Source organism: Ips typographus, linkage group LG12 (assembly GCF_016097725.1).
Source record: "Ips typographus isolate SLU linkage group LG12, UJ_Ityp_2.0, whole genome shotgun sequence".
Lineage (NCBI taxonomy): Eukaryota > Metazoa > Arthropoda > Insecta > Coleoptera > Curculionidae > Ips > Ips typographus.
This window is the reverse complement of record NC_138433.1, coordinates 9,367,284-9,393,404: the sequence shown is the minus strand read 5'-3', so window position 1 is coordinate 9,393,404 and position 26,121 is coordinate 9,367,284. Positions and strand designations below refer to the sequence as shown.

At 36.5% G+C, this 26,121-nt stretch overlaps 1 protein-coding gene and 2 long non-coding RNA genes across 4 annotated transcripts; 1 reads left to right on the top strand and 2 right to left on the bottom strand.

The window, feature by feature from the left end:
- Positions 1-10,514: 10,514 nt before the first annotated feature.
- Positions 10,515-13,372, bottom strand: LOC145736230 (uncharacterized). Its single transcript, XM_081990533.1, has 7 exons — positions 12,739-13,372; positions 12,687-12,696; positions 12,283-12,504; positions 11,920-12,143; positions 11,444-11,830; positions 10,727-11,103; positions 10,515-10,649 (listed from the first exon to the last, which is right to left on the bottom strand). Exons 1-7 carry the CDS (start codon positions 13,370-13,372, stop codon positions 10,515-10,517), a joined length of 1,989 nt encoding a protein of 662 aa, XP_081846659.1.
- Positions 13,373-23,025: 9,653 nt separating this feature from the next.
- Positions 23,026-23,778, bottom strand: LOC145736822 (uncharacterized). Its single transcript, XR_014180121.1, has 3 exons — positions 23,492-23,778; positions 23,316-23,400; positions 23,026-23,258 (listed from the first exon to the last, which is right to left on the bottom strand). It is a non-coding gene; the product is annotated as an uncharacterized LOC145736822 (long non-coding RNA).
- A 189-nt stretch (positions 23,779-23,967) lies between these two features.
- On the top strand, positions 23,968-24,764 carry LOC145736747 (uncharacterized). 2 transcript variants are annotated; one of them, XR_014180087.1, is made up of 3 exons: positions 23,968-24,194; positions 24,360-24,443; positions 24,502-24,764. It is a non-coding gene; the product is annotated as an uncharacterized LOC145736747 (long non-coding RNA). The 2 variants fall into 2 exon arrangements; XR_014180088.1 differs by having other exon boundaries at positions 23,968-24,198.
- The last annotated feature ends 1,357 nt before the right edge of the window (positions 24,765-26,121 follow it).

Here is a 26,121-nt window from a genome sequence, read left to right as displayed (position 1 = left end):
CCGTTAAAAGAATACAGCTATTGTGGTCAGGTCGTGTGTATAACCAATTACGCATAATTTTTAATTACATAATCTTTACGCATAGTTTTACAATTGGTCATAAACTAACTGACGTAATCCTGGAGGAAATTATTTTCTTGCTTTATTAGAATATTAATTACTATGTGACTTGCAAAAATAGGACTTTACTTGGTCGCAGATAAAGTATAGTACGTCACACGTGTTCTAAGGCACTCATGAAATTACACTTTTTCCACTTCGTCCGTAAATAAGAATTGAAATGCGCGCGTTCCTCGGAATCGCGATTTCGGAAGAGCAATTTCGGACTTGGTGCTTGGTTTCACAAAAACAATTTTGTGGGTTCCGAGTAAGAAAAATAAATTCTCAGGTGTCGTGAGGGGAAAAACTGTTCCAAGGGAATTTCGTTTTCCAATTTCTCAGCGGGGTAGAATAGACCAGTTTCAATCTGATAATGAAGAGTAGACTTGTGTTAGTAATAAGTTAATTGAGGAAAATAGTTTTGTCATAACGTTGGTGTGTAGTTACGTACGAAATAGAGTTTATTTTCAACCAGGTATGTAATAACGTTATTTCTTATGTGTAAACCAGGTGGAAAGATGAAAATTACCTGCTTTGACTTTCCACCCGGGTGGAAAGTACTCACTTTCCACCCGGGTAAATGTCACTTTCCACCCGGGTGAATGTCAGTATGCGTTTTGTCATATCTGGGCTTACTTTTTATAGTGAAGAGACTGTGCCGCCACCTCTGCAACAGCTCGCAGATCAAGTGATGATGAGTAACATCTGCGTCTTCAGAAATCTCCATATTAAAAGCACTTTAAGCAACGTTTCAGCTCAAAATATTAAACAGAATAGCACAAATAATGACGTTGTCAAGATTGTAAACAAACCACTAGTCGTTTATTGTGGTTGAAGTCATAACTACTCGTACACCTATACTACCTTATTGTTAGAGACTATTAGCAATCAATATTTCAACTGAATGATTTATTAAAAGTTCGATGAGATTTTGATAAATGGTTGAAAATAAAATAGTATACAAACTACGGTAGAAAGTTTAATTTTTCAAAAATCAAACCCTTTCCACCTGAGTATTATATATTATTATAGATCGATTCCGATCGCTTAATAGCTCCATTTACACTTTGTGCACATTTTGTTGTTAATGTGGGTGCGTGACCCGATAAGTTATCAGGTGCCGTAGTCACGTGATTAGTTTTCGACTTTTGTCGGGGAAGCGTCGGTTTGTGGTCGTGTTTCTTTGTGTCAGGTGCCATGTGGCCTATTTAATCACCCCACTTTGTGATATCGGTCCCTCTACCACTACAGCACCCAAAGTGCCGACATCTGACCTAGGTTCTAAGCGTTGTGGCACGTGTGTGACTTAAAATTTTTTAATCCTTGATCATCTGGCCGAATCACAGGTAAATTGGTTTTATTGTTGGTTCTTTTAAATTATTTTGTATTGGCCCAATTTTCCAACACAGTATTGTATTCGTCCCGACCAGAGATCTAAGGGTTTTCCGACCAGAGATCTAAGGGATTTCCGACCAGAGATCTAGGGGTTTTTCGACCAGATATCTAAGGGTTTTCCGACCAGAGATCTAAGGGTTTTCCGACCAGAGATCTAAGGGTTTTTTCCGACCGAAGATCTAAACTTTCAAATCGGGGATTGAATAAACCTTACTGGGACTGCTCCGTCCAGAGTTTTCCGGGCCAACCCACGTGTTGGAAAAGCCCATCAGCAGCCACATCGTTTTAAAAGGTCGGAGCCTCAGTCAGAGTTGAACCACCAAGTCAATTCCTTACTTTATTTAATTTTTTGTTTTTTAGTTTATATTAGTTTGCTTTAAACAACTTCAACACATGTCATTACCTCTGGTCACCTTTTTGGTTGCCGGAACAAGTATTGAAGCTGTTTGTTCGTTTTCCCTGGTGTCCTGCTGTTTTCTGTCTTAGGTACCTGTCACCAGTCTCTGGACCCTATTTCCTACCTGGAAATCAGCGGTGGCCACTACTGACTACTGGGGAGAGGATACTGGAGGTTCCAGGACCCAAACGTCGTCCTTAAAAACTGGTAAGGGCAGTTAAAGACGGTTTGGCACTGGGAAAACTTTTTCTATAATTTTTGTAAATTTAGTAATATTTGTAAATGGTAAATATTGTGGTTGTTTTTTTTTTTGTAATATACACATGTACATATACAACTGACGGTTCGTTTGATTTCCTACAGTAAATCCAAGAGTGTTCATTTATAAAGAGCTAGTGATTATCTCATGCAATTAATCCACGACCTTGCGCTAACATAATTAAGAATGTTGAAATCTCATTAACGTAAGGTAACATCATAACAAATTGGTGACCAACGTGAAGTGCTTTTTTGATTTTTAGTAGATTGAACACGCTTGGATTGTGGGTTATCAGACTGCCTTGTTTGTGCATGTGTATTTTTGCATGACTACGAATTTACTTAATTTTTTTCACGGTGCCAGACGTATTGAGAGTTTAAAATATTTATACTTAAATTAAAGAGTATCAAGATTGGAATTGCTGGTTTATCGTACTATCGTTGAATTTTTACCTTTTGTTTTGCTTGTGACCGTGCCGATCTATTTTTAGACCGAAATTTCAGGTTTGCCCCGTTATCTTAAGTTTTTTTGTTGTTGTCCAAATCAGTTGTTTTTGTTGCACTTTAACTCTAAAATTTATATATCACTTGTGTTTATTTAGTTTTTGGGGTTTAACTAGAAATTTTAATAATGGCTCTACGAATTAATGCCTTGCAAGTCCATGAACTAGATTATGAAATTTCCATCTGATCTGTAAAATTTTGAGGAGACTGTTGGCTCAAGAAAATGCCAATCGTAGTATATGTCAAGTGACGAACCCATTTGAATTTGATTTTGATGAAAAGGAGCTGGTGTTATCTATTGCATCAATTAAGGTTAAAATAGTAGGTTTTACCGGTACATCAAGTGATCCTTCATACAAGAACATTTCAACTCGGCTCTGGCATGTCTCAGGACGACTTAATCGTATGAATCATACTTCTGATGAGGAAACTCAAAGGAAGAATGATTTATATGTTGAGATATTAACTTTGGAAGGTGATCTCGATGCTAAAGTTTTTCCAGCTGCTTCGACTCCTCTCGACCCAAATTTGGGTTCTGCAGTTTTAATGCTAATGCAGTTAGTCAGGTTGTTAGCAAGTCTGTGCCTGTACATAAATGGGGACTGCAAAAGTTTACTGGCGAGGGTTCATTAATGGCTTTTCTTGAAAAGGTAGAAACCTTTAGAATGTCTCGTGGCTGTTCAACAAATGAGGTTTTTGCTTCTGCTGGAGACCTTTTTGGTTCACAAGCTTGGACTTGGTGGTATAATCATCATAAAGAGGGGCGTTTTATTGATTGGCATGATGATTTAGTGGGTAAATTAAAAGAAACTTCTTTGCGTGACCACTATGATAGAAACTTATTAGAAGAAATCAAAGCTAGGAAACAAAACCCTAAAGAACCAGTTTGTTTATTTCTTAGTTCTCTGGAGGGTCTTTTTAATCGATTAACTGACCTTCCTCCCAAAAAGAAGTGGTAGACATTATCAGGGAAAATTTCATGCCGGATTATGTTAGGACTTTGGCATTGCATGACATAACCGCTGTTAGTGACTTGACTTCTTTGTGTAAACGAATAGAGAACAGTCTCTATGTTTCAAATCAGTACCGACCAACTACACATAGAGGTAATTTAATGAAACCTGATCTTAGTAGGCCAGGCTTTTCTGGAAATATTAGTTCTGTTTCCTTCAGTGTGGTTTGTTGGAAACTTACAGAGTGTGTCAGGTTATTTTTGGGCTCCTATAACTTTAGGTAATGTTACCAGACTTTTGAAAATTTTGGTTATTCCTTCTTTAAAACATGAGTTGATTTTGGGCATTGTTTTTCTTAAAGCATTTAATATTCAATTAAATTTTAGAAACCTGTCATATCAATCAATCTTTAATTCAGTGTCTCTTATAAATAAGATTCAGTCTGCTGAAGAGTTAACTTTGACACAGACTGAGGAACTTAATAAGATCAAGGATCTGTATAAAACTATTGCACCAAAAAATAAATTGGGTTTAACCCATTTAATTAAACATACCATTAACACCGGTAATAAAAAGCCTGTCAAACAGAGACAATACCCATTACAATATGCAATGCAAAAGTGTCTTAACGAGCAGGTGGATGAAATGCTGGAGCTTGGTATAATAGAACCTTCTAATTCACCTTGGTGTTCGCTTATGTGGCTTGTCAAAAAAAGTGATGGCTCATTTAGAGTGTGCTTGGATGCCCGGAAGCTTAACTCTGTTAGTATTCCTAGTGCATATCCAATGCCTCTTATTGATTCTATTGTCTCCAAGGTTCGAGATGCGAAATTCCTGTCTTCAATTGATTTAAAGCAAGCTTTTCATCAAATTCCACTTGATGACACTTCAAAAGAGAAAACCGCTTTTGCAATGCATGGTAGAGGGCTTTTCCATTATAAAGTTTTACCTTTTGGATTGAATGATAGTGCCCAAAGTATGTGTCGATTAATGGACATGGTTATAGGACCGGCTTTAGAGCCTTATGTATTTTATTATCTTGATGACATTATTATTGTCACACCTGACTTTGACACACACTGTGAGATTTTGAAAAAACTATTTATGCGTCTTAAAGATGCTGGTTTGACTATTAATTTGGACAAAAGTCAATTTTGTAGGTCGTTTCTCAAATTTTTAGGTTATATTGTTGATCGTGATGGGCTTAGGACCAACCCTGATAAAGTTTCTGCTATTTTGGATTACCCTGTTCGTAAGAATACTACGCAAATTCGTAGACGTCGGTTTGATAGGTTATTATCGTAGGTTTCTTAAGGATTTTTCGTCCCTATGTAGTCCAATTACCGATCTTTTGAAAGGGCGTAAAAAAGGTCAACCTATTGTTTGGACCCCTGAAGCAAACATTGCTTTTGCTAAAATTAAAAAGGCACTTACTACTGCTCCTGTTCTTGCCAGTCCTGATTATACCAAGCCTTTTAGTTTTATGTGTGATGCTTCTGACACAGGAGTTGGCTGTGTGTTGTATCAAGAGGAGGACGGTTTTTTTGCCTATGCGAGTAGAACTTTGAACAAACTTTGGATTGTTAAGTTATCTCAATATTCATTTAATATTGTGCATAGAAAGGGTGTTGCCAATACTGTAGCTGATGCTCTTTCGAGAAGTTTGGAAGATGTCGCAGTTTTAAATTTGACCAATCTAATTTTGGATAAATGGTATCGTGACATGTTAGTGAAAGTTCAAGAATCACCTGATAAATTTCCGACTTTTAAGGTGAAAAATAACTGTCTTTATAAACATGTATTTTCTAAGTACAACTTGGATGGCAATGTTTCCAATTGGAAAATTGTTGTACCTACGGCTCATAGACAGGAAATTCTTGAAAAGTTTCACGATCATGAAACAGCCGGTCATTTAGGCATCTCTAAAACGTTGTCTAGGGTTGCTGAACTGTATTATTGGGCAAATATGCGAGATTCTGTTTACCGTTATGTTAGAAAATGCACTATTTGCGCTGCTAGTAAATCTAGTCCTGTACCCCAGGCAGGTCTTATGGGTCAATACCGAAATGTTAATTTTCCTTTCCAGTTATTGTCAGCTGATCTTATTGGTCCTTATCCAAGATCAAAATCGGGAAACCAGTACGTTCTTGTTGTGGTGGATTGGTTCACTAAATTTGTACTTGTGCACCCTATGGCGAAGGCGACTTCTAAGGCCATAGTTAAGTTCATTGAAAATCAAGTTTTCCTTTTGTTTGGGGTTTGCCAAATTTTCTCTTGTGACAATGGTAGTCAGTTTACTAGCAAGGATTTTAAAAATCTCATGACTAAGTATAATGTCCAGAAAATTTGGTATAACGCTAAATATCATGCACAAGTAAACCACACTGAAAGAGTCAACCAAGTGATAATCACTGCAATAAGATCCTACATTCATGAAAATCACAGGGATTGGGATAAATCTATTTTCCAAGTTGCCCAGGCTATTAGACTGGCTAAACATGAAATTGCTGGTTTCTCTCCTGCATTTTTAAACTTTGGCAGGAATATACCTGTTGATGGTTCATTTTATGGTTTAATCAGTGATAATGCTGACAATAAGGTGGAAAATTCTGATAAAGTGCATAACCCCAATACAGTTCAGGAATTACCTAACATCTATGAAGAAGTTCGGAAACGACTTCATAAATCTTACATTCAAAGTAATCAACGTTATGATTTTCGAAAGAGAGATGTTAAGTATCATGTTGGAGATCAGGTCTGGAAGAAAAATTATGTTTTATCTAAAGCAGTAGACGGTTTTGCTGCCAAGTTGGCACCTTGTTTAATTGAATAATGATAAGACTGTGCTTTAACCAAATACTAACTTTATTTTTCTATCTACTTCTACAATCACTTAAAACTAACCAGTATTACCAGTGATGTTCAAACTGTTGTACAAATAGAAGTTACAATATATTTACTGGTTTCACAAACAAAACAGTTTAGTGGTCGCTGTAAACCTGATGTTGCAAATGCTGCCTACTGATCGTCCTACATAATATAGCTTGTACAAACACATTATGCGGATGTTTACTATTTCTTAATGAGTTCGATTGAGCCATATTGAAAGTAATTAAACACTTAAATCATGTCATGTCAATAATCTATTGTTTAAATGAAGATTAAACATGCTGGCAACTCTCAAGTTGAGAGGTGAGTGGTCGAGGTGTTTTCCTTAGGTCAGCTCTGCAGTGTTAATCATGGGTGTCATTTGCCTGATGACTGTAGTGACGGCAAATTGATTCTGTAACAATATAACCGCAGCAGTTTGATGCTCACATGGATCTTATCCTAAATACAGCTTAATGTTGTTTTAATCGTTTCAATAACTGAATTATAAAGATATCTGATCCCCTAATTTACCCTGGTTAATGTAGTATAATTCTAACTAAAGGAATTTTGTTCCTTACGCACAAATCTAACTAAATATTGCAACTCTAAACTTTCGTATATTAAGCCAACATTATAAGTCAAGATTTATAGTCGAACCAATGATATGCTAATAAAATGGTTGACCACATTCTATGACTAGGCGTATTTTTTTTATGACCTTGATCTTAGGACGGCAGTTGTTGCCTTGTGGTTCTTAACGGGCGTAGTTCGATTTCTTCTTCCTCATCCTCAGTTGGTGCCCTAGGAGTTTTTGGTTTTAATCCTTTTTTAGCGATGATATGCTTTCTAAATCGCCAACCTCCAAACACTATTATAGCTACTACTGCCGTGAGTACTAGTGTAGTAATCACACTTGATATTGATGCGTGATGTCTTAAGTTTTTCCAAACTGTGTGTTGAAGTTCTTCTTGGATCTTCTCTTGTTCCTCTCTATGCCCACTGCAAGTGATTGCCACTTTAATCCTTGCAGGTGCCACAAAAATCCACGTATTGCTTGTGTATACCTTTTTCCAGATAGTACTCGTTAGTCTCATTTCTTTCACTGGACACGTCACATTTTCGGTTCTCTGGTATAATTCGTCTATCAAACAATTCGGGTTGTTCTCAATATTCCTTATGATAGATGGAGAACAGATGTAAACTGTCTTATTCAATTTTACACTGTTTTTTAGCATCGCATTATTTAGTTGAAAATATCGCTGATTATCATAGTCTATTGCGATAATGTCGGTGCTCATATCATATATCCAGTAGTTGTTCGTTTTCATTTTTAGTGGTTGTACATTTGCCTTAATTAGGTCAAACTGTGTAACTTCCGTCATTGCAAGGTAAACGTAAATGTACGTGTCGTTGCCAATTTGTGTTAATTCTGTTTTAATTATAGGCTGTGACTGAATTTCTATGTTATGAGGTAATTTTATAGATGCTTCGTTGACAATTTCTTCTATATGTACTGGAGATAATATCTCATAAATGTTTTCTTTACTGGTTTGTATATTTAATATATTCTGATAGTAATCTATCAATTCGTCGATGTACCCTTTTGCTACATCGTACAGATTTAGTAATTCAATTTCCAATTTGTTATTGTCAACTTCGGAGTACCAATTTTGCATTTGTTCTATCACCTCCATGCCTTTCTTAATTTTTACCGTAAATTGGTTGAGCTTCTTAGATATTCTTTCTTCCGTGTCATTAAACTTTAATAGTGCTTTAAGCATAAACTTGGTTTGGTGATTTGACGCTTGAATCAACTCTTTTTGATTTTTATCAAGATCATCGATTTCCCTGTATACTTCATCGTTCACACCAAAAATTGAAGTTAGTAGGTTTCCCCATAAACCTCGTCTTGTCCTATTTAAAACAATTTTTGACACACCTTTATGTATCCATTTGATTCGCCTTTCTTCTTCGTGAAGATGATCGATTAGTGGTTGGCAATCCACGTGAATAGTGGTTTTTTTAACCTCATTGCACATCTTGTCTACCTTTGATATTACATCCTGTATAGACTTTATGTGTGCCTCTAAATCTTCTTTTCCTATTTTAGCTTCGATTCTTAAAAATCCTCGATCAATTTTGGCTGTTCCAAGATGTTCTATGTAGAATCCAGGTTGTGGATATTCCACGTGATATTGTGCTGTACTTGTTTTTATGTGGGCTGCATGTGCTGTACCGCTGTACAATTGGAGTGCAAAAATAATTGCCAATGTCCAAATTTTCCAAATGTTACTTGTTTTTCTACGTGGTTTTGAGTTGTTTTTATTGTGGATTATCGATAGCGGTACTAGTTTATGGATTGGTCTTTTAATTTCTGCTCCTTCCGCTTTTTTCAACGTGACGACTCTCACTAAATTTTTGTCGTCTACTTGAACTCCTTCCACCTTTGCCATTGGCCATTTGCTTGGTGACATTCGATCATCCTTTATAAGTACTAATTCTCCCACCTTTAGATTTTCTTGTTCCAGTTTCCATTTGTTTCGTTGTTGAAGTTCATGCAGATATTCATTTGTCCACACTTTCCAAAAGTCTTTTTTCATTTTTTGTATTATTTTCCATCTGCCTTCTAAACCTGTATCATTATGGGTAATAATTGGACTACTTGGTGATAATAGTTCTCTCCCTATCAAGAAATGCCCTGGCGTTAGTACTGAAATGTCATTTATTTCTTCTGTCAGTTTACACAATGGCCTCGAATTCAAACATGCTTCAATTTGGTGTGTTAATGTAGTTAATTCTTCATAAGTTAGGGTTGACTCTCCAGTCACCCTCTTTAGGTGATGTTTGGTTGATTTCACACCTGCCTCCCAGAGCCCTCCAAAATGTGGTGCTGATGGCGGTATAAAATGCCATTGAGTTCCAATGTTTGCTAATTTGTCCACAATGTTGGAAGTTTTAATCGTGTTTGCTACCTCAACATTTAATGCATTAGCTGTCCCCACAAATGTCGTACCATTATCGGCGAATATATTTGCGCACGTCCCTCTTCTTGCCATAAATCGTTTTAGTGCGGCAATAAAGGTTTCTGACGTCATGTCGCTCACTACTTCTAAGTGAATGGCCTTTGTACACATACATACAAATATTGCAATGTAGCCCTTGTGGGACTTATGTCCCCTGCCTTTAGTAGTTTTTATTTGAATGGGCCCAGCGTAGTCTATTCCTACATTTAAAACGCTGACGCCGGATTAACTCTTGTTGGTGGTAGTTGACCCATCAATTGACCAGCTGTCTCAGCCTTGAATCTTATACACCTTGCACATTTATTAATTATTTTCTTTGTAACCTTTTTTCCATTTATTATCCAATATTTTCTTCTTACAAAAGCCATTGTGTGTTGATTTCCGCCGTGTAAGGTTCGGTCATGTGCATTCCTTACAATCAATCCTGCTAAGTGACCTGACGCAGAAATTATGATCGGATGTTTTTCACTGTAACTTAGTAATGAGTGTTGAAGCCTGCCTCCCACTCTAAGTAATCCATGGTAATCTACGAATGGATGTAAATTTAGAATTTTGCTCTTTTTTGATACTCTATTTTTGAGTCTTAGTTTGCGTATATCCTCTGAAAATGAATCTTGTTGATCTAATTTGATAATTCTATTCATCGCATCTTGTAGCTCTTGAACTGTGAATGGACCTACTAGTTTCCCGGTTTTGGGACTGCAATTGTTAATAAACCGAAAACATACAGCTATCACACGTGTTGCGCGATGTAAAGATGAGAATTTCTCTAGAACATTGATTTTGTCGACTTCTGTGCTTACTCCCACATGTAAGCATTTTTTACGCTCCACCTCAGTGCTGTAATTTTTGTTGTATTGTGGCCATTGGTCTTTACTTTGGTTTAGCCAATGTGGTCCATTCCACCATAGTAGATTGTCCTTAATTTTTGACGGTTTAATTCCTCTTGCTATTAGGTCTGCTGGGTTGTCTTTAGACCCAACATGATGCCATTGTACTTCTGAAGACAGTGGTTTAATTTCTGAAACTCTGTTTGCTACAAACGTCTTCCAATGTCTTGCGTCGCTCTGAATCCATGACAAGGTGATCATCGAATCCGACCACGCGTGAATATTCCAACTTGGTGACCCAAGTGTTTCCTTGACCCTCCTTATGAGTTTACTCAGTAGCACCGCTGCACATAATTCTAACCTAGGTAGTGTAGGTTTAGTTCTTATTGGTGCAACCTTTGATCTGGACACCAACAACCAGATCTGTATTTGTCCTAACTCGTTCATGGTTCTCATATATACTGCAGCTCCTAACGCCTTTTCTGACGCGTCGCAAAATCCATGTATTTCTGTCCTTCTGGAGTTTGAAGTGTAACTCCACCTAGGAATTTTTATTTCTTCCAACTGGTTAAGTTCTTTGTAAAATTCCTTCCACTTGGTTGAAATCACTTCTGACACAACGTTGTCCCATGAATTTTGTTCTCTCCACAATTCTTGGATAATGAGTTTTGCCGTAATTACAACAGGTGATAAAAGTCCTAATGGATCAAACAGCTTTGCTACACTTGACATTATTCCTCTTTTTGTTAATTTGTTCAAGTCCGTTAGATTAACTTTAAATTTAATTGAGTCATTGTTAGTTGCCCAAAATATGCCTAATGTTTTTTGAAGTTCATTATCATTCAAATCTATTTGTTTTATCTCTCGGAGTTCTTCTGAAATATTCGTAAGTACCGCAAAATTATTACTACTCCAATTTCTCAAGTTAAATCCTCCTAATTTAAACATATTTATTAAATCTTGCTGCAGTTTTGTTGCTTCTAACTCAAAGTCAGCTCCAGCGAGAACATCGTCTACGTAGCAGTTTTTTCTTACGATCGCTAACATATTAGGAAAATTATCTTGTTCATCTTCAGCTAGTCTTTACTGCTAAATATGGTGCTGCCGCAGTACCATATGTGACTATCGTTAATTTGTATTCACGAATTGGCTCATCTTCTGTACCCCTCCAAAGAATTCTGTGGTATTCTTGATCAGACTCCTTGATCTTTATCTGTCTGTACATTTTTTCAATGTCAGCTGTAAACGCTATCTTGTAACTCCGCCACCTAATTAAGATGTCGCAAAGCTCATCTTGGATGCGTGGTCCAGTGTGCATTAATTCATTCAAGCTTTTTCCGTTTGACGATTTGCATGATGCATCAAACACAACTCTTAATTTAGTTGTTGTGCTTTCTTCTTTTATTACATAATGATGTGGTATGTAATATTTTCCTTTCTTTTCGTCTGCTTGGCTGACAAGTTTCATGTGGCCCAACGTTATATAAGTTTGCATAAACTCTTTATATGCGCAATGTTTTCGTTCATTTGTTGACGTAATCTTTTTTCTAGTTGCAATAACCGTGCCATTGCCCTAGTTCTTGACTCACCTAAGGTCAGGTCTGTGTTTTTAAATGGAATGCTGACCGTGTAAGTCCCATCGTCGTTTCTCATTGTATTTTGATTATAGTCACGTTCACATTCTTGTTCTTGGTTATTTACAGCTGGTTTTGACGTCACTTCTTCTAGCTCCCAAAATCTCGTTATGTCTTCTTCTTGCAATGTTCTTGTCATCATACTAGCAATTTCTATGGTGCCATTAGTTTTTCCTGGGCTACACTCAAGTAAAATCCATCCGAATTCAGTATTTGGTCCTGTTAGTCCAACATCCGTTTTCTTTATACCATTCAACAAAATTTCCTGATATTCCTTTGCCCCTAAGAGAATGTCTACCGGACCTGGCTTACGCTTACATTACGTTTTTCCAATAATTCTCGTCGTAATCAATTTCACGCTCCGGTGAACTTTTTGTTAGTTTTGGTAACACTAACAATTCTGTACTTAGCGAGTACGCACTTGAAGCTCGCGCTTTACATTCTACTCTTATTTTATTATTGCTGAACTTAGGCTGTTCTTCTCCTAACCCGGCTACTTCGGTAACAAATGCCGCCTGAGATCCAGGATCCATTAATGCTCTAAAATATTCCCATGTATTGTTCACGTTTTTAACTTTAATTAAAGCTGTTGCTAATAACACCGTTTCGCCTTGCACAGTCATGTGGTTTGCACAGTTAATGATCATCAATCATCATGATTTAAACAGTTAAAACATAATTTTTGTTTTTTTATAAATTCATGACGCTGTACATTGTCTAACCCTTTAAAATCTACACATGAATAAATAGAGTGCGATCGATTACAATACTTACAATTAGTTACTGCTATTCTCTTGTCCTCGACATCTCTGGAGTTTGCCTGGAGCCCTCGTTCGTAAGTGCCCTTGTAGCCTCCTCTCTCCTCAAAGCCTCTGTAGCCTGAGTGTGCGCCTCTTTCCTCAAAGCCCCTGTAGCCTGAGGGTGCGCCTCTTTTCTCACTTGATTTCGTCTCTGACGCCTCCATGGTTTGAAATCGCTTCAGTATAAATTTCAGTACACTCTCCAATGATTGCACTTCGAAGATGTTGTCAACCGTCGACTCATACAAGTCGTTGGTTCTGGCATCCCATTTATTGCTGACGATGCATACTATAATAGGATCCCATGATGCTATGTCAATTTTTTGCATTTTTAACGCTTCCAAACACTCTTTTACTGTATTGTACAGGGTTTTCAAATGTTCGGCTGATTCTCTTTGCGTCTGTGGAATATGTAGTATTTTGTTAATGAGCTTATTGACAATTCGTCTTTTATTGTCATATCTCTCTTTAAGTTTATTCCAGGCACTAGTATAGTTTGTTTCTGTTATCTCGTAATGTTGAATTGCTTTCTCTGCTTCTCCTTTCACGTACGTTTTAAGGTATTGCATTTTTTCAACCATGCTAATGTTGACGTTCGTGTCGATCATCGTTGAAAATATGTCCTGGAAGGTAGGTCATTCGTCATATTTTCCATTGAAAAATGGTATTGTTAGCCTAGGTAATGCCATAGTGTTGGTGGTGTGTGTAAGTAAACACCGTTGCTGTTTAAATTGTCTGTCTAGTGCTATTGTTGCAGTTCGATACTCCCTTTTAATGTTATGAAATGTATCTTCCGTATAGTATTGACGGTCAGAATATTCGTGCCTTATGCGGCTTAGCTCTATATCCTTGTCTACCACTATCATAAATTGCTTTTTTATGTCTTCCAGATATTGCTCATATCCTTCAGTGGCCGTTTTTGAGCTTTCTATGTCAGCTCTTAGGAGATCAATTCTTCTTTCCTGGTCACAAATTTTCTGCACTTGTGCATCGTTAGTTCTGTCTCTTAGAATTTCTCGCTGTTCTTTCAAGTAGTCCTTTGCTTTCAAGTATATTACCTCAACTTGATTAAAGTAGTTTGTTTTTATGTACGGGTTCTCGGTGCTCTTACCAGTAATTTTTGCGATCTCCTGGAGAACTAAACTCTTGCCATATGTCGTCAATCTCCTTCAATTTCCTTCTCACTACCCTCTAAAGATACATCATTATGAGCCCTCTAAACGTACCAAAGGGAATTTTGTCACATTATTATTATTATTAGGAATAGTATTATCGAACGCGCTTATATGTAGATCGTAGATGTGGCAACGCTGCAAAACCTGATATACACCATACAGGGTAGATAAGAAGCCTGTTTGTTGGTTTTGTTGTTGATTGTGCAGATGTTAAGCGTTAAGTAGATATATGTGGAATTATAGATATAAAAGGAGAATGCTGGAAATAAAGGTATGCAATTATGTTGTTCTCAAATGTCCTGTGGCTAGTGAAAGAACGAAGTAACTGCTCACAATGTTTATTTAACACATTTTAAGTGAAGAAAAAAATAAGTCCGGCGCCACTGACCGATTGGACATCTTCGGCTCCGGCTTGCTGCCTTCACACCAGTCCTAACCTAAATAATCTCTGCTGATGCATCACTTGTATACATTACTAAAAATTTGTCTAGTCTGACAATTTTTTAAGGGTGGTTCAACTAACAAATTGGGCCTATTTCACAGTTCTGTATCCTGTATATGCTGAATACTTCACTACTTTTCCATGTGGATGAGAAAATACAACTTTTATGAAGAAATTGAAATAAGCGAAGAACAGATTACCCACTAAGAAGATTGCAACTTATCAATCAAGTTGAAGAGTGAAATTGTGTGCAATGGGTTCAACTACTTACATTAGAACAGTGATTAAAAAAGCAAGTTTTAAGGTCAGTATATTGATTTTACTTAAATTAACGTTCAAATCATTGCTTTATGATTAATAATTATCATTGTACACTTTAGTAAACGGCATTGCTCAACATTGAGTTAATATGTATTATACAATGTCTTGAATGTGATGAAATGGAAGGGACTTAAGCCTAGTTTATAAAGCAAAATTTAATTTTAGTTATATTATTAATATTAGGACTAAGAATAGAATCAATGCTTATGACCAAAGAAGTTTATAAAAAAAATAATTTAAATTTAGTATTAGTAATAACTGAATTCACTTAAAAACCAAAATTTTTTATGGCTAATACTAAAATTAAATCTTTTTGCCTTTTTCGCACCTGCAGGATGGTTAACCTGGCATTGACAGATGAATATTGTCACGTTTAGGGGGTAGCGTAGGAAGAGAAACAAGACTGTAGCTCAAGTAAGTCTTCTTTATTAGGCACTGTATTACTCTTAGCATCGAACACCGTCCAAGAGGGGGTGTGTGGGTGTGGGTGTATGTGCGTAAGGCCTTCTGAAGTGCCGCCAAGCGGAACCCGCTCGATACGAGCAGGGTGCCCCTAAGTCCGACACGCCCAAAGGATTTACTTAAGGCACTGCAACAGGGTAACGAGCCGTCCGGGCACTAGAAAGTTCGGACTGTCGCTCGTGACCTCCCTCTGGGGATGACCCCAGAGTTCGGTGCCTTAGCCGAGCTACGGTGCATCCTTTATACTCGTCAGCGACCTCATTACGCTAACCTTGCTGACTATGGTGGTTACTGGGTGTGCACCGTAACTATTAACACGGGTGTGACATCTCCCCCTTCCAACAAGTGTTCGCCCCGAACACTAAAAGTCTATGTTTACTAGAGCAACTTACTTATTCTCTATTCTTACTTTATAAAGCAGGTGGGGATGTACTTTATTCAAACCAACAATTATTACTTCTTAAAACTAAAATATGTTACTTATTTGCTAAAAAAAAGGGGTGGGGAAAGCTTTATTGAAAAAATATCTTAATTACTTCTCGATTTTTAGACGTTGCCATGTTTGCATACTCAAAAAACAATTATTCCTTTCATTGGGTCACCTTTCAACCTTGTTGTTGCGTCCATCTTATTGCCTTCTCATTTAAGCGTAAATTGTCCCCTGCATCGGGCACCATCTTCTAGTACCTTCTCTCGGCACTACATTGTCTAAGCGGAAATCCATCGCTTAGCTTCGACATCTTTGGTCCATTGCGTGCTCTCTTTTTAGCACACGTCGCTTTGGACTACTATACATCGTCATTTCTTAGCCCATCTGGAGAACCTTCTTCAGCCCTTCATTTAAGGGACTCTGGGTGCACGTGGGTGTAAAACCGACGGTGCGGAACCCATCCGAAGATGCTGGTTTCTCCTAGGCTTGCTCCTCTTCTTCTTGCTTCTTTAATCAGGTCAATTTGTCGATAGACGCAACGAGGTAATTAGGTGGCCCCTAAAGTAAACAATTAATTAGGAAACAAGCCCGACTCCAATAACATAAACAGACATAACATGTATTTATAAACAAAACACCTGATACTTGCGCGATTTTGCTACCTCAGCAAAGTACCTAGGTCGGGAATGGCGTCACTGGTCTAGAAATCGAGATATTGTTATTGCAGTAACTATACATACACTTATTTTATGAACCCTAGTCATCAAAAAATTTAGTTTTATCTTACCCACTAAAATACAAAACTAATATGTGCTCCTATGCACTAAAATGTTAAGGGCAACCTACAGGCCGCTCTGGACATTGCCCTACTCAGTTCAGGCAACTGCGGAACTGCAGGCTGGTCCTTCAAAACTCGTCTTGATTCTTCTGGGGTGTGTTTGAACTTGTGGGGGTGGGCATTGTTGTGTCGTCTTCCTGGTCTCTCTAACTTTCTCTCTCTTCTTTCTTCTCTGTTATTCCTTCATCTTTTCCCTGTGACTTAATTGGCTTCAATTTGCGAGGGTGTGTCTATCAATATGAAGATTAATAGACGGGGATGAACGGGGCGCCTCCACCATGTCACGTTTAGGGGGTAGCGTAGGAAGAGAAACAAGACTGTAGCTCAAGTAAGTCTTCTTTATTAGGCACTGTATTACTCTTAGCATCGAACACCGTCCAAGAGGGGGTGTGTGGGTGTGGGTGTATGTGCGTAAGGCCTTCTGAAGTGCCGCCAAGCGGAACCCGCTCGATACGAGCAGGATGCCCCTAAGTCCGACACGCCCAAAGGATTTACTTAAGGCACTGCAACAGGGTAACGACCCGTCCGGGCACTAGAAAGTTCGGACTGTCGCTCGTGACCTCCCTCTGGGGATGACCCCAGAGTTCGGTGCCTTAGCCGAGCTACGGTGCATCCTTTATACTCGTCAGCGACCTCATTACGCTAACCTTGCTGACTATGGTGGTTACTGGGTGTGCACCGTAACTATTAACACGGGTGTGACAATATTATCACAAACGTGATAGTTTTTAGGTACATGATTTTATTAACTTTTTCGTTTTTGTTTTGGATTCCAGCTTAAAGAAAAACGATTGCAGCTACAAGCTACAACTTTTTATTTAATATTTACTACTTATGTACTGGCACTTGTCAGTCTATATGTCATGTAATAACCTCCATAAACTTATCATTTATAATAACCTTTAATTTTTACAGTGAATACTAATACCTACTAATACTTAAACTAAATTTTGTTCTATAAAGTGGGCTTTACTTTTTGCAAAAACACCTGGAACCTTATTTTTATAGAAGGTTTTGGATTCTACAAACAATTCTTAACATATTTCATGCAACATACTCCATACTGATATTCAATTGTTTTTAAATAACTAATATGTTAAAAGTTCCTCTGGGGAGACCCCAGAGTTCGGTAATTTAGTCGAGCTACGGTGCATCTTTTATATTCGTCAGCGACCTCATTATGCTAACCTTGCTGACTGTGCTGGTTACTGGGTGTGCACCGTAACTGCTAACACGGGTGTGACATCTCCCCCTTCCAACAAGTGTTCGCACCGAACACTAAAAGCGAAACTTATACATAAAGTATACATATGCTAATGTTAACCTTAAATGCTATAGGGTGTATGAAGGTGGTGGAACGAGTCCTTTGTTTCTTCACCAGATTACAATATATTAGCTTAATATAATCCTATTCTTAATGCCTGCGAGAGATAGAGGTGTACTTTAAAACATCACAAATGTTACATTGGGTCACCTTTCAATCTTGCTGTTGCGTCTATCTTATTGCCTTCCTTATTAAGCGAAATTCACGTAAATTGCTCATTGTACCCTTCTTTGGCACCATCGTCTAAGTGGAAACGCTTCACCTAGGCTTCATCTCATCATTGTTCCTTCTCTTGGCACTGTATTCTCTAAGCGGCAAACTCCATCGCTTAGCTTCATTCCTTCATATTCTGTCCTTTTGCGTGCTCCTTTAGCACACCTATCCTTGGACATGTATATTTCTTCCTAATTAACGTGAGCCCATCTGGAGATGCTTCTTCAGCTCGACTTATTAAAGACTTCGGGTGCACACGGGTGTAAGTAGAACCGTCGTGGCGGGACCCATCTGAAGATGTCGGCTTCTCCAAGACATAAGGCTAGTTCGCTTTTCAACAAGGCTGTAGCAGTTGATCGATAGACGCAACAAGATTGCCAGGTTGACCCTAAAAAAAATAAAATAAGATTCCAATTATTACTTTGTTTACCATTCATCTCTTAAAACATAAATAAAACCTTTTTGTATACCAGTACATTTTGTTGTTGTAACCTAAAACTTTATACTTGCACGAATTTGCTAGGTCATCACATACCTACACTTAGGTCAGGGACCGCGACACTGACCTAGAAATCAAGATATCGTAAATAAATAATTACGCTAACTATACACTTATTCTATGAAACCTAATTAAGAAAATTTGCCTTTTACCATACCCAATATAATGCGAAAATAATGTGCTGCTATGCACCAAAAATGTTGCGCTATGGTTGCCTTCTTAGAGCGTCCTACAGGCCCCTCTTGACATTGCCCTACTCAGTTCAAGCAACTGTGGACCTGCAGGCTAGCTCTTTTTCTTCCACAACCTATCATTGTGTTTTCGCTATGTCTCTTCCTTACCCTTAAGGCCCTTGTCTTAGCTTATCTTCTTCCACTTGAGCTTCTGTACCTTAGTGCAAATGGGCAAATGTCAGTCTTTGCGGATCTCAAATTGTACCCTTTATTCATTCCCTTTTTCCTGCGCCGTTAACTGCGTCTGCGAGGGCGTGTCCACTAATGTGGGGATTAGCAGACGGGGATGAAACGAGGCGCCTCCACCATGTCACGTTAAGGGGTAGTTGAGGGGGAAGAACACACAGGTTTCCACACGTAACCCAATTTTATTTAAAACGTACTGACTTAGTGACTAGACAGTAATCTTACCCCCAGATTGCCAAGATGGCGGGGAGCATGATGTGGTCCGGTTTTAGTCAAGAGGAACACGGGGGGCGACGCTTTAACGGGGATGAATGAACCCTAGACTTAGGTCCGAGGGCATTCACCGAGTTACTTAGCGGGAACAGATCTAGATCGGATGCGGCGGGTTGTGGACGATGATTTGGAAGGTTTGTTTAAGTGGCTTTGTCACAACAAACTTTCAGTAAATGCTCTAAAATCAAAGTTTTGTGTATTCGGTAAAAAAAGTAGTTTAAAAAATGTTAATTTTGAGAATTTAAATGTAGCTATAAATGGCGAAAGAATCATGTATGAGACACAAATAAAATACTTGGGAGTTATATTTGATTCAAACCTAAATTTTCATATGCATGCTGATTATGTAACACGTAAATTTTCAAAGAAAATTAGTTTTATCGCAAGAATAGGGAATCAACTCTCGCTGGGAACGAAATTATTGTTATATAACAGCATAGCTGCACCACATTTAGAGTATTGTGCGACCCTTCTATACGGTCTATAAAATTGATCGAATCCGAATTGTTCACAACCGTGCTATGAGAACGATACTGAAGTGCAATAGGTACACCCCTGTTGCGACAATGCTTCAAGTTTTAAATATGTTATCCGTGAAACAGAAGATTGCATTTAATGTCCATGTATTTGTATTTAAATTAAGACATAACCTGTTACTGAAGTATATTTGTGACAATTCCACTCATGTACAAAAAATGCCATATATACGTCATCAAAACACGGTTTGCTATCGGCTAATAAGGAAGGAAGAGAGTTTGCTAGCGGATAAAAAAATCGGATAAATTTTGCTGTTGATTTCATCGTTTCCACGGATTTTCACTACACTTCTATTGTTGCAATGTCTCACCTTGAGGTTTTTGCTGGCACTGTCAATTTTGATGTTTGTTCGTATTGTTTTGGTTATGGCTCGCTTCGGCTAGAGTTCTACTGCAGAAAATCAAAAGAACCAGAAAAATTTATTTCTGCCAGTACAAAGCAGTCGTATATTATTGATTATATTCATGGAATTGTCTTATCAAATACCATTCGAGCTCAGATTTTGAACAGGATAATTTTTCCGCTTGTCTTCTCATACTTTCTTTATGGTACAAAACTCGACCTGATGTTTGGCAAAATCACTCGAGCTGCGCTCTCGTGATTTAGTTACAACAGGTCTCGTGCTGTTACACCACAAAGAAAGTGTTCTAAGACAAGCACAAAAATTATCCGGCTAAATCTGAGCTCTTGTGGTATTGCCCCCGATAAAACCATTATTTAGGGATGTACACGCTTATAGCACAAGAAATGCTTTGGACTTCATATTGACACAGAAATGTAATTCTGGTCAGGAGAATAATTGGGTGTTATGTAAGGGCTTGAGTGATTTTAATATCTTACCGAGTAATGTTAAAGAGTGTGACGTTCTTCATGGTTTTAAAGTTTTATTAAGGAAACATTTAGTGTCGTAGGTGGATGGTATAGGTTAAAGGATTTTATGATTTGTGACTGTATGATTTTAATATTTTATGCTTTATAGGCGCTATTTTGTATGCTGTTATTTACTTAAGTGATTCATATTGTTTTTTATACAGGGTGGTCCAGTTTTAAATGTCAATAATTCACCAATCCATAGCCAATTAAAAAATAAGTTGACATTCATTATGTCATTTTCCTGAAAAGTGCTTCTTAAGGAAAATAGAGTCCTTCAAATTTCTGTTTAAAAAATCGTTTTTTTTTTTGTCATAACTGTCAGACCGCTGGAGCAATATTGATCAAATTTGTAACTAGCACTTTATTACACGTTATTACGGTCAAAGACCCAAAACTAACCCAACCCAACTTAAAAATTGTCTTGGAAACGGAAAATTCACTTAAGAAGTTTAAATAATATTATTGTAGCCAGTTTTCATTCATTCTAGACTTTAGTTTTGAAAATTGAATTAGAAAAGATAAAAATTTCAGAAGCTCAAAAATTGTGTTTGTAACCAGTTTTCATGCAAATCGAGAGACTTTAATACTAAAAATTGACTTAAAAACTACTTTTGCAAGAATTTGTTACTACAAATTCATACATTTAAACCTTAAAAATTGACTTGAACCCCAAAATGTAACTGAACTAATGAAAAGTGACATCAGAAGTTTAAAATTTGCATTTGAAATAATTTGAAGACAAATTTCAATATTTTAGTCTTGAAAATAGTCTTAGATGCAGGACATTGACATCATTTTCTTCAAATTCTGGACTATTTTTAGTGCTTCAAAACTGCTTTCAGCTTGGAAAATCGAGTTTCAAGACTATCTTCATCAAGTTATTGACATAACAAATCGACTTCTAGAAACCTCAGTGCTCAAAATTCGGGTATTTCTTAATAAACTAGACTGTGTTTAGTATTTTAAGGCTGTTTTCAGTGCCTCAAATCGAGTTTCAAGACTATCTTTACAAAGTTTTTGACTTATCAGGCCTAAAAGCCAGTGTGTCCACTGACCATAGTCTTGAAAATGTTATTTCAAGCTTCTTCACTATTAAATTGACTTCTACACTCATAGGTGCAATAAATTGTAGCATCTCTAAGAAATTCAGACTGTTTTTAATGCTTTTTAAGACTGAAAAATCGAGTTTAAGATTATTTCCAAAAGTCAAGTTTCTTCAGTAATAAAAGTAAAAAATTTTGGTACCAAATGTTACAATAATAGTCTTGAGAACTAATTTTTAGAAATAAGTCCGAAAATTTAATTTACTTCTAGACTTGTTGTCCAGTCCAGAAAATTGAGTTGTACACCAATTAAAGTCTTGAAAATATACTTTTGGACTCTTTAGTCCTAGTAAAGTCAGTTCTAGCATTAAAAGTCAACTTTTATATTATTTTTAGTAATAAAAAATGAGTTTCATGCACAATACAATCTTTGTCTTGATTTCCGGAGTTCTTGAATGCCAGTTTCAGACACTCAACCAGGATGGCAGTCTGAGAAAGCGAATCATAAGACTATTCCTAGTAGTAAAAAAGTTTCTAGACTATTCAGTACAAATTTGGACTTTCACAAGTCTTGGATGTTCAGTTTTAAACTATAAAACGATTTTTTAAATTGAAATTTGGAGGACTGTATCTTCCTTAGAAAACGTTTTTCAGAAAAATGACACAATGCAAGTCAACTTATTTTTTGATTAGCTATCAAATGGTGAATTATTGACACTTAAAACTGGACCACCCTGTATGTAGCTATTATGCTAAATAAATCTCTCTTACTTACTTACTACTTACTATTGATAGATAAGAAGTGTTTGAGTAAAATATAAAATTGAGCTTGTGTTATTTTAAAATTCCGTTATATATTATACCTAGGTGTTTAGTGTCTGTTTTAAAATTAATACTGTTAGGATTTTTAATTATTTCGATAGTCTCGAACAACTCTCGTTTTCTTTTATTATTTTCTGATTTTAAAACCTTTGTTTCTGTGAAGTTGAAAGAATGTCCGGTTTCTCTAGTGTGTTTGGTCAAAGCAGTTGTATTTTTTTGTCATATTTATGTCCATTTATTCTGTTTTTTAATAACTGACTTGTTTGACTAATATAACAAACACTACAATTACTACACGGGATTTCGTATACCACATTTGATCTTCTATCTGTTTTAATTTTATTTTTAATTTTAGAGTAGTTTGTGTTTAGCAGGTTGTACCCTTTGTGACTGACTGTTATATCTTTCTCTTGAACAACCCTTTGTAAATCCTCGGATAGGTTTTTTATGTATGGGATAGTGAGGTATTTGTTTGGGGTGGGCTTGTTTGTTTTACGTTTTTCTGTATTATAGAAACAGTATATCCTTTCTTTTAAATTATTTTAATGTTTATCACCAAAATTTGTCTTATATTAAAGCTGCTTCTACACTACCTTTACAGATTTGTTTAAAAATAATGATAGGTAGGTAATTACAAATAACATAATAAAAACAAAGAGTAACAGCTAGTTAAGTTGAAATAGATATCTAGCTGTATGACAATTATTATTTAAATAATACAATTCAAACACTGGTTATTACACTTCATACTTAATGTTGTCTTAAAAATACCACTTTCCAAGACTCTCCACATTGAGTGAAGTTCCAGAAGTGCACTGTCAACCTAAACAATACAAAAATAAATAAGTATGTAATTAAAATAAATTCTAGCAAAACTTACCGGCTCTAACATTAGTGCTTGCTCTGGTTTTTTCTTATTGTTGCAAAAGACCAAATCTTCTGAGCCTTTTGAGCATTCCTTTATCCTGTGAATATAATCAGTTCAACAAAAGTTAAGGTAATACTTATTTATTTTGAAATGATTTAATATTATTATTCAACAATAACATAACTCACATCACTACTTAACGGCTTCCTAAATTAAGCCATTTAAAGCTCATACCAGCTAAAAGTAATTACAAATAGTATACTTGTAATTAATTGTTGAAGTCATTTATCAAACATTTTCAAAGTTTTAAATTATGTCTGCGTCTTTTTCCCGTCTAGAACCAGAAAGTCACACCAACAGGCCAGCACCACAGCTAGTTTGAGACCTGAAATTGTAGTTTGCAGTATTTGTTATTACAATATTAAAATAATCAAAAACAAGAAATTTCCAACCAAACAAAACAAACTATATTTTAGTAGTTATGTGAGGTTAGATTAGAAGTTAGAATAGGAACGAAAACCGATGATCATTTGCCATTTCCCCCTCCACCAGTAAAACCGAAGATTGCCGAAGTTGCCCTTACGCTGAGATGGGCTCAAAACAGCGACCGGTCAGAACAGCGACATGAGAGATCGGGATGAGCGATCGGGTGGAGGGGGAAATGGCAAATGATCATCGGTTTTCGTTTCTATTCTAACCTCACATTATCATTAATTAAAATATTGTTTTGTTTGGTTGGAAATATCTTGTCTTTGATTATTTTAATATTACAATAACAGATACTGCAATCGTCTACGTGTTGGTGTAATTATTTTTCAGGTTGTGGACGGGAAAAAGCGCAGACTATTTTGTAGTGTTGGAGATGCTTGTTTCTGACTTCAACAATTACAAGTAGGTATACTATTAGAAATTCCTTTTAGCTGGTATGGGCTTTTTAATGGCTTAATTTAGGAAGCCGTCAAGTAGTGATGTGTATTATTTTGTTGTTGAATATTAATATTAAATCATTAGAAAATAAATAGGTATTACCTTAAATTGAACTGATTATGTTTACAGGATAAAGGAATACTCCAAAGGCTCTGAAGATTTGGTCTTTTGCAACAATAAGAATAAACCAGAGCAACCATTAATGTTACAGATGTTAAGTTTTACTAAAATTTATTGAGATTACATACTTATTTATTTTTGTATTGTTTAGGTTGACAGGGCACTACTGAAATCCAATGTGGAATGTTTTGGAAGAGGGTATTTTTAAGGCAACATTTTAAAGAATGAAGTGTAATAACCAGTGTTTAAACTGTATTATTTAAATAATAATTGTCATACAGCTAGATATCTATACTATAGCTGTTACTTCTTATGGTTTTATTATGTTATTTGTAATTTACATATACCATTACATTTAGACAAATCTTTAAAAGTGTAGAAGCAGCTTGAATAAAAGACATTTTGGTGATAGTATTTATTAGAGTATCTCCAATGCCTGTCTTATTTTATTTTAATATTAATATATATATATATATGTTGGGTTCTTCTTCTTATGAAGCACTTTTTAAAAAAAAATATTTATTTCAAGAAATCACTTAATTATATTGGAATAATAAAATAATGGTACTATTAACTACTTATGCAAAAGTTTAATATTAATAGACGCGATTTTTACACTACACCTCTAATTTATAATATTAGCCTATGCTGACACAGCTTGATTGCACAATTTTACTATAGCTATGGTTTTGTAATTGGAACATGATTTCCGTTTAGCTGACTTGGCAATCTTATGGGTCAGTGTCCGTCTCTGGTGGGTGACCATGATATAACAGCTCCCCTTTTTAGGAAAAAGTTGTAGCCATGCAACAACTTTTATGAATTAGCTTGAAGTTCCAAGGATTCATCAAAAGATGGTTCTGGGTGGATACTAGTCCTTCTTCTTGGTAATAGCTTCTTCCATTGGGTTTGTTTTAACTCGCTGCGTTCAGATCTTGGAGATGGCGGTGGTCCACTGTTTCCGGTTAGGCAAAGTTTAGGGTACTTCTTTTTCCTGCATTTGCATAAGATGAGTACAACAAGAATTAATACAATAATTACAATTGAAGCGGTGGTAAACCAATGATAATGTTTAGTGACAAAAGGTTCTTGAATGATTTTGTCCAATTCTTCCGAGTATTGGTTTAATCTGTGTTGAGCCACGCTTAAATCGTCGTAATTGATTTTGCTTAATTTTAAAGGCTTCAAATCAGGGACATTGTATCGTTCTGGTAAATGGTTACAGCATTCGTAGGGGATCTTAACAGGATGGCTTTGATATGTAATGTTTTTGAAGTTTTGAACGAGATATTTCGAATGGATTCTGGTACTTCCAATGAAGGCATTGCAATTAGGTTGGAGTTTGATGATTGAATTCGTCTTCAGTATCTGCGACTCTGGATTTCGATTTCCGCATCTTACAGTGACAGGTAGTGGTTCGGAGATTGTTACTAACCATAAGTTGTAGTCAATTTCTTGAACGTTGTAGTCTGTAGCGGCTAGAATTGATGTTTGGCATGTCCTTGGAAGAATTTTCTGTTGTCGTAACAGTTGTGCTTCACATATAGCATCGCTGTCAATTGGATACTGGAGTATGTTTGAGCAAATTTTCAGTCTTGTCTGAAGGTTTTTACAGCTTTCTAAATTTTGAAGTGATACGTACAATAAAGAATCATCATCTCTCGCGATATATCTTTGCGTTGTTGGAAGAATGTGAAAGAAACCTGTACGATTATCCAAAATTGGGATGGGAAATGTTTTATAAAGTGTATAGGTTTCAGGTTCTACTAAG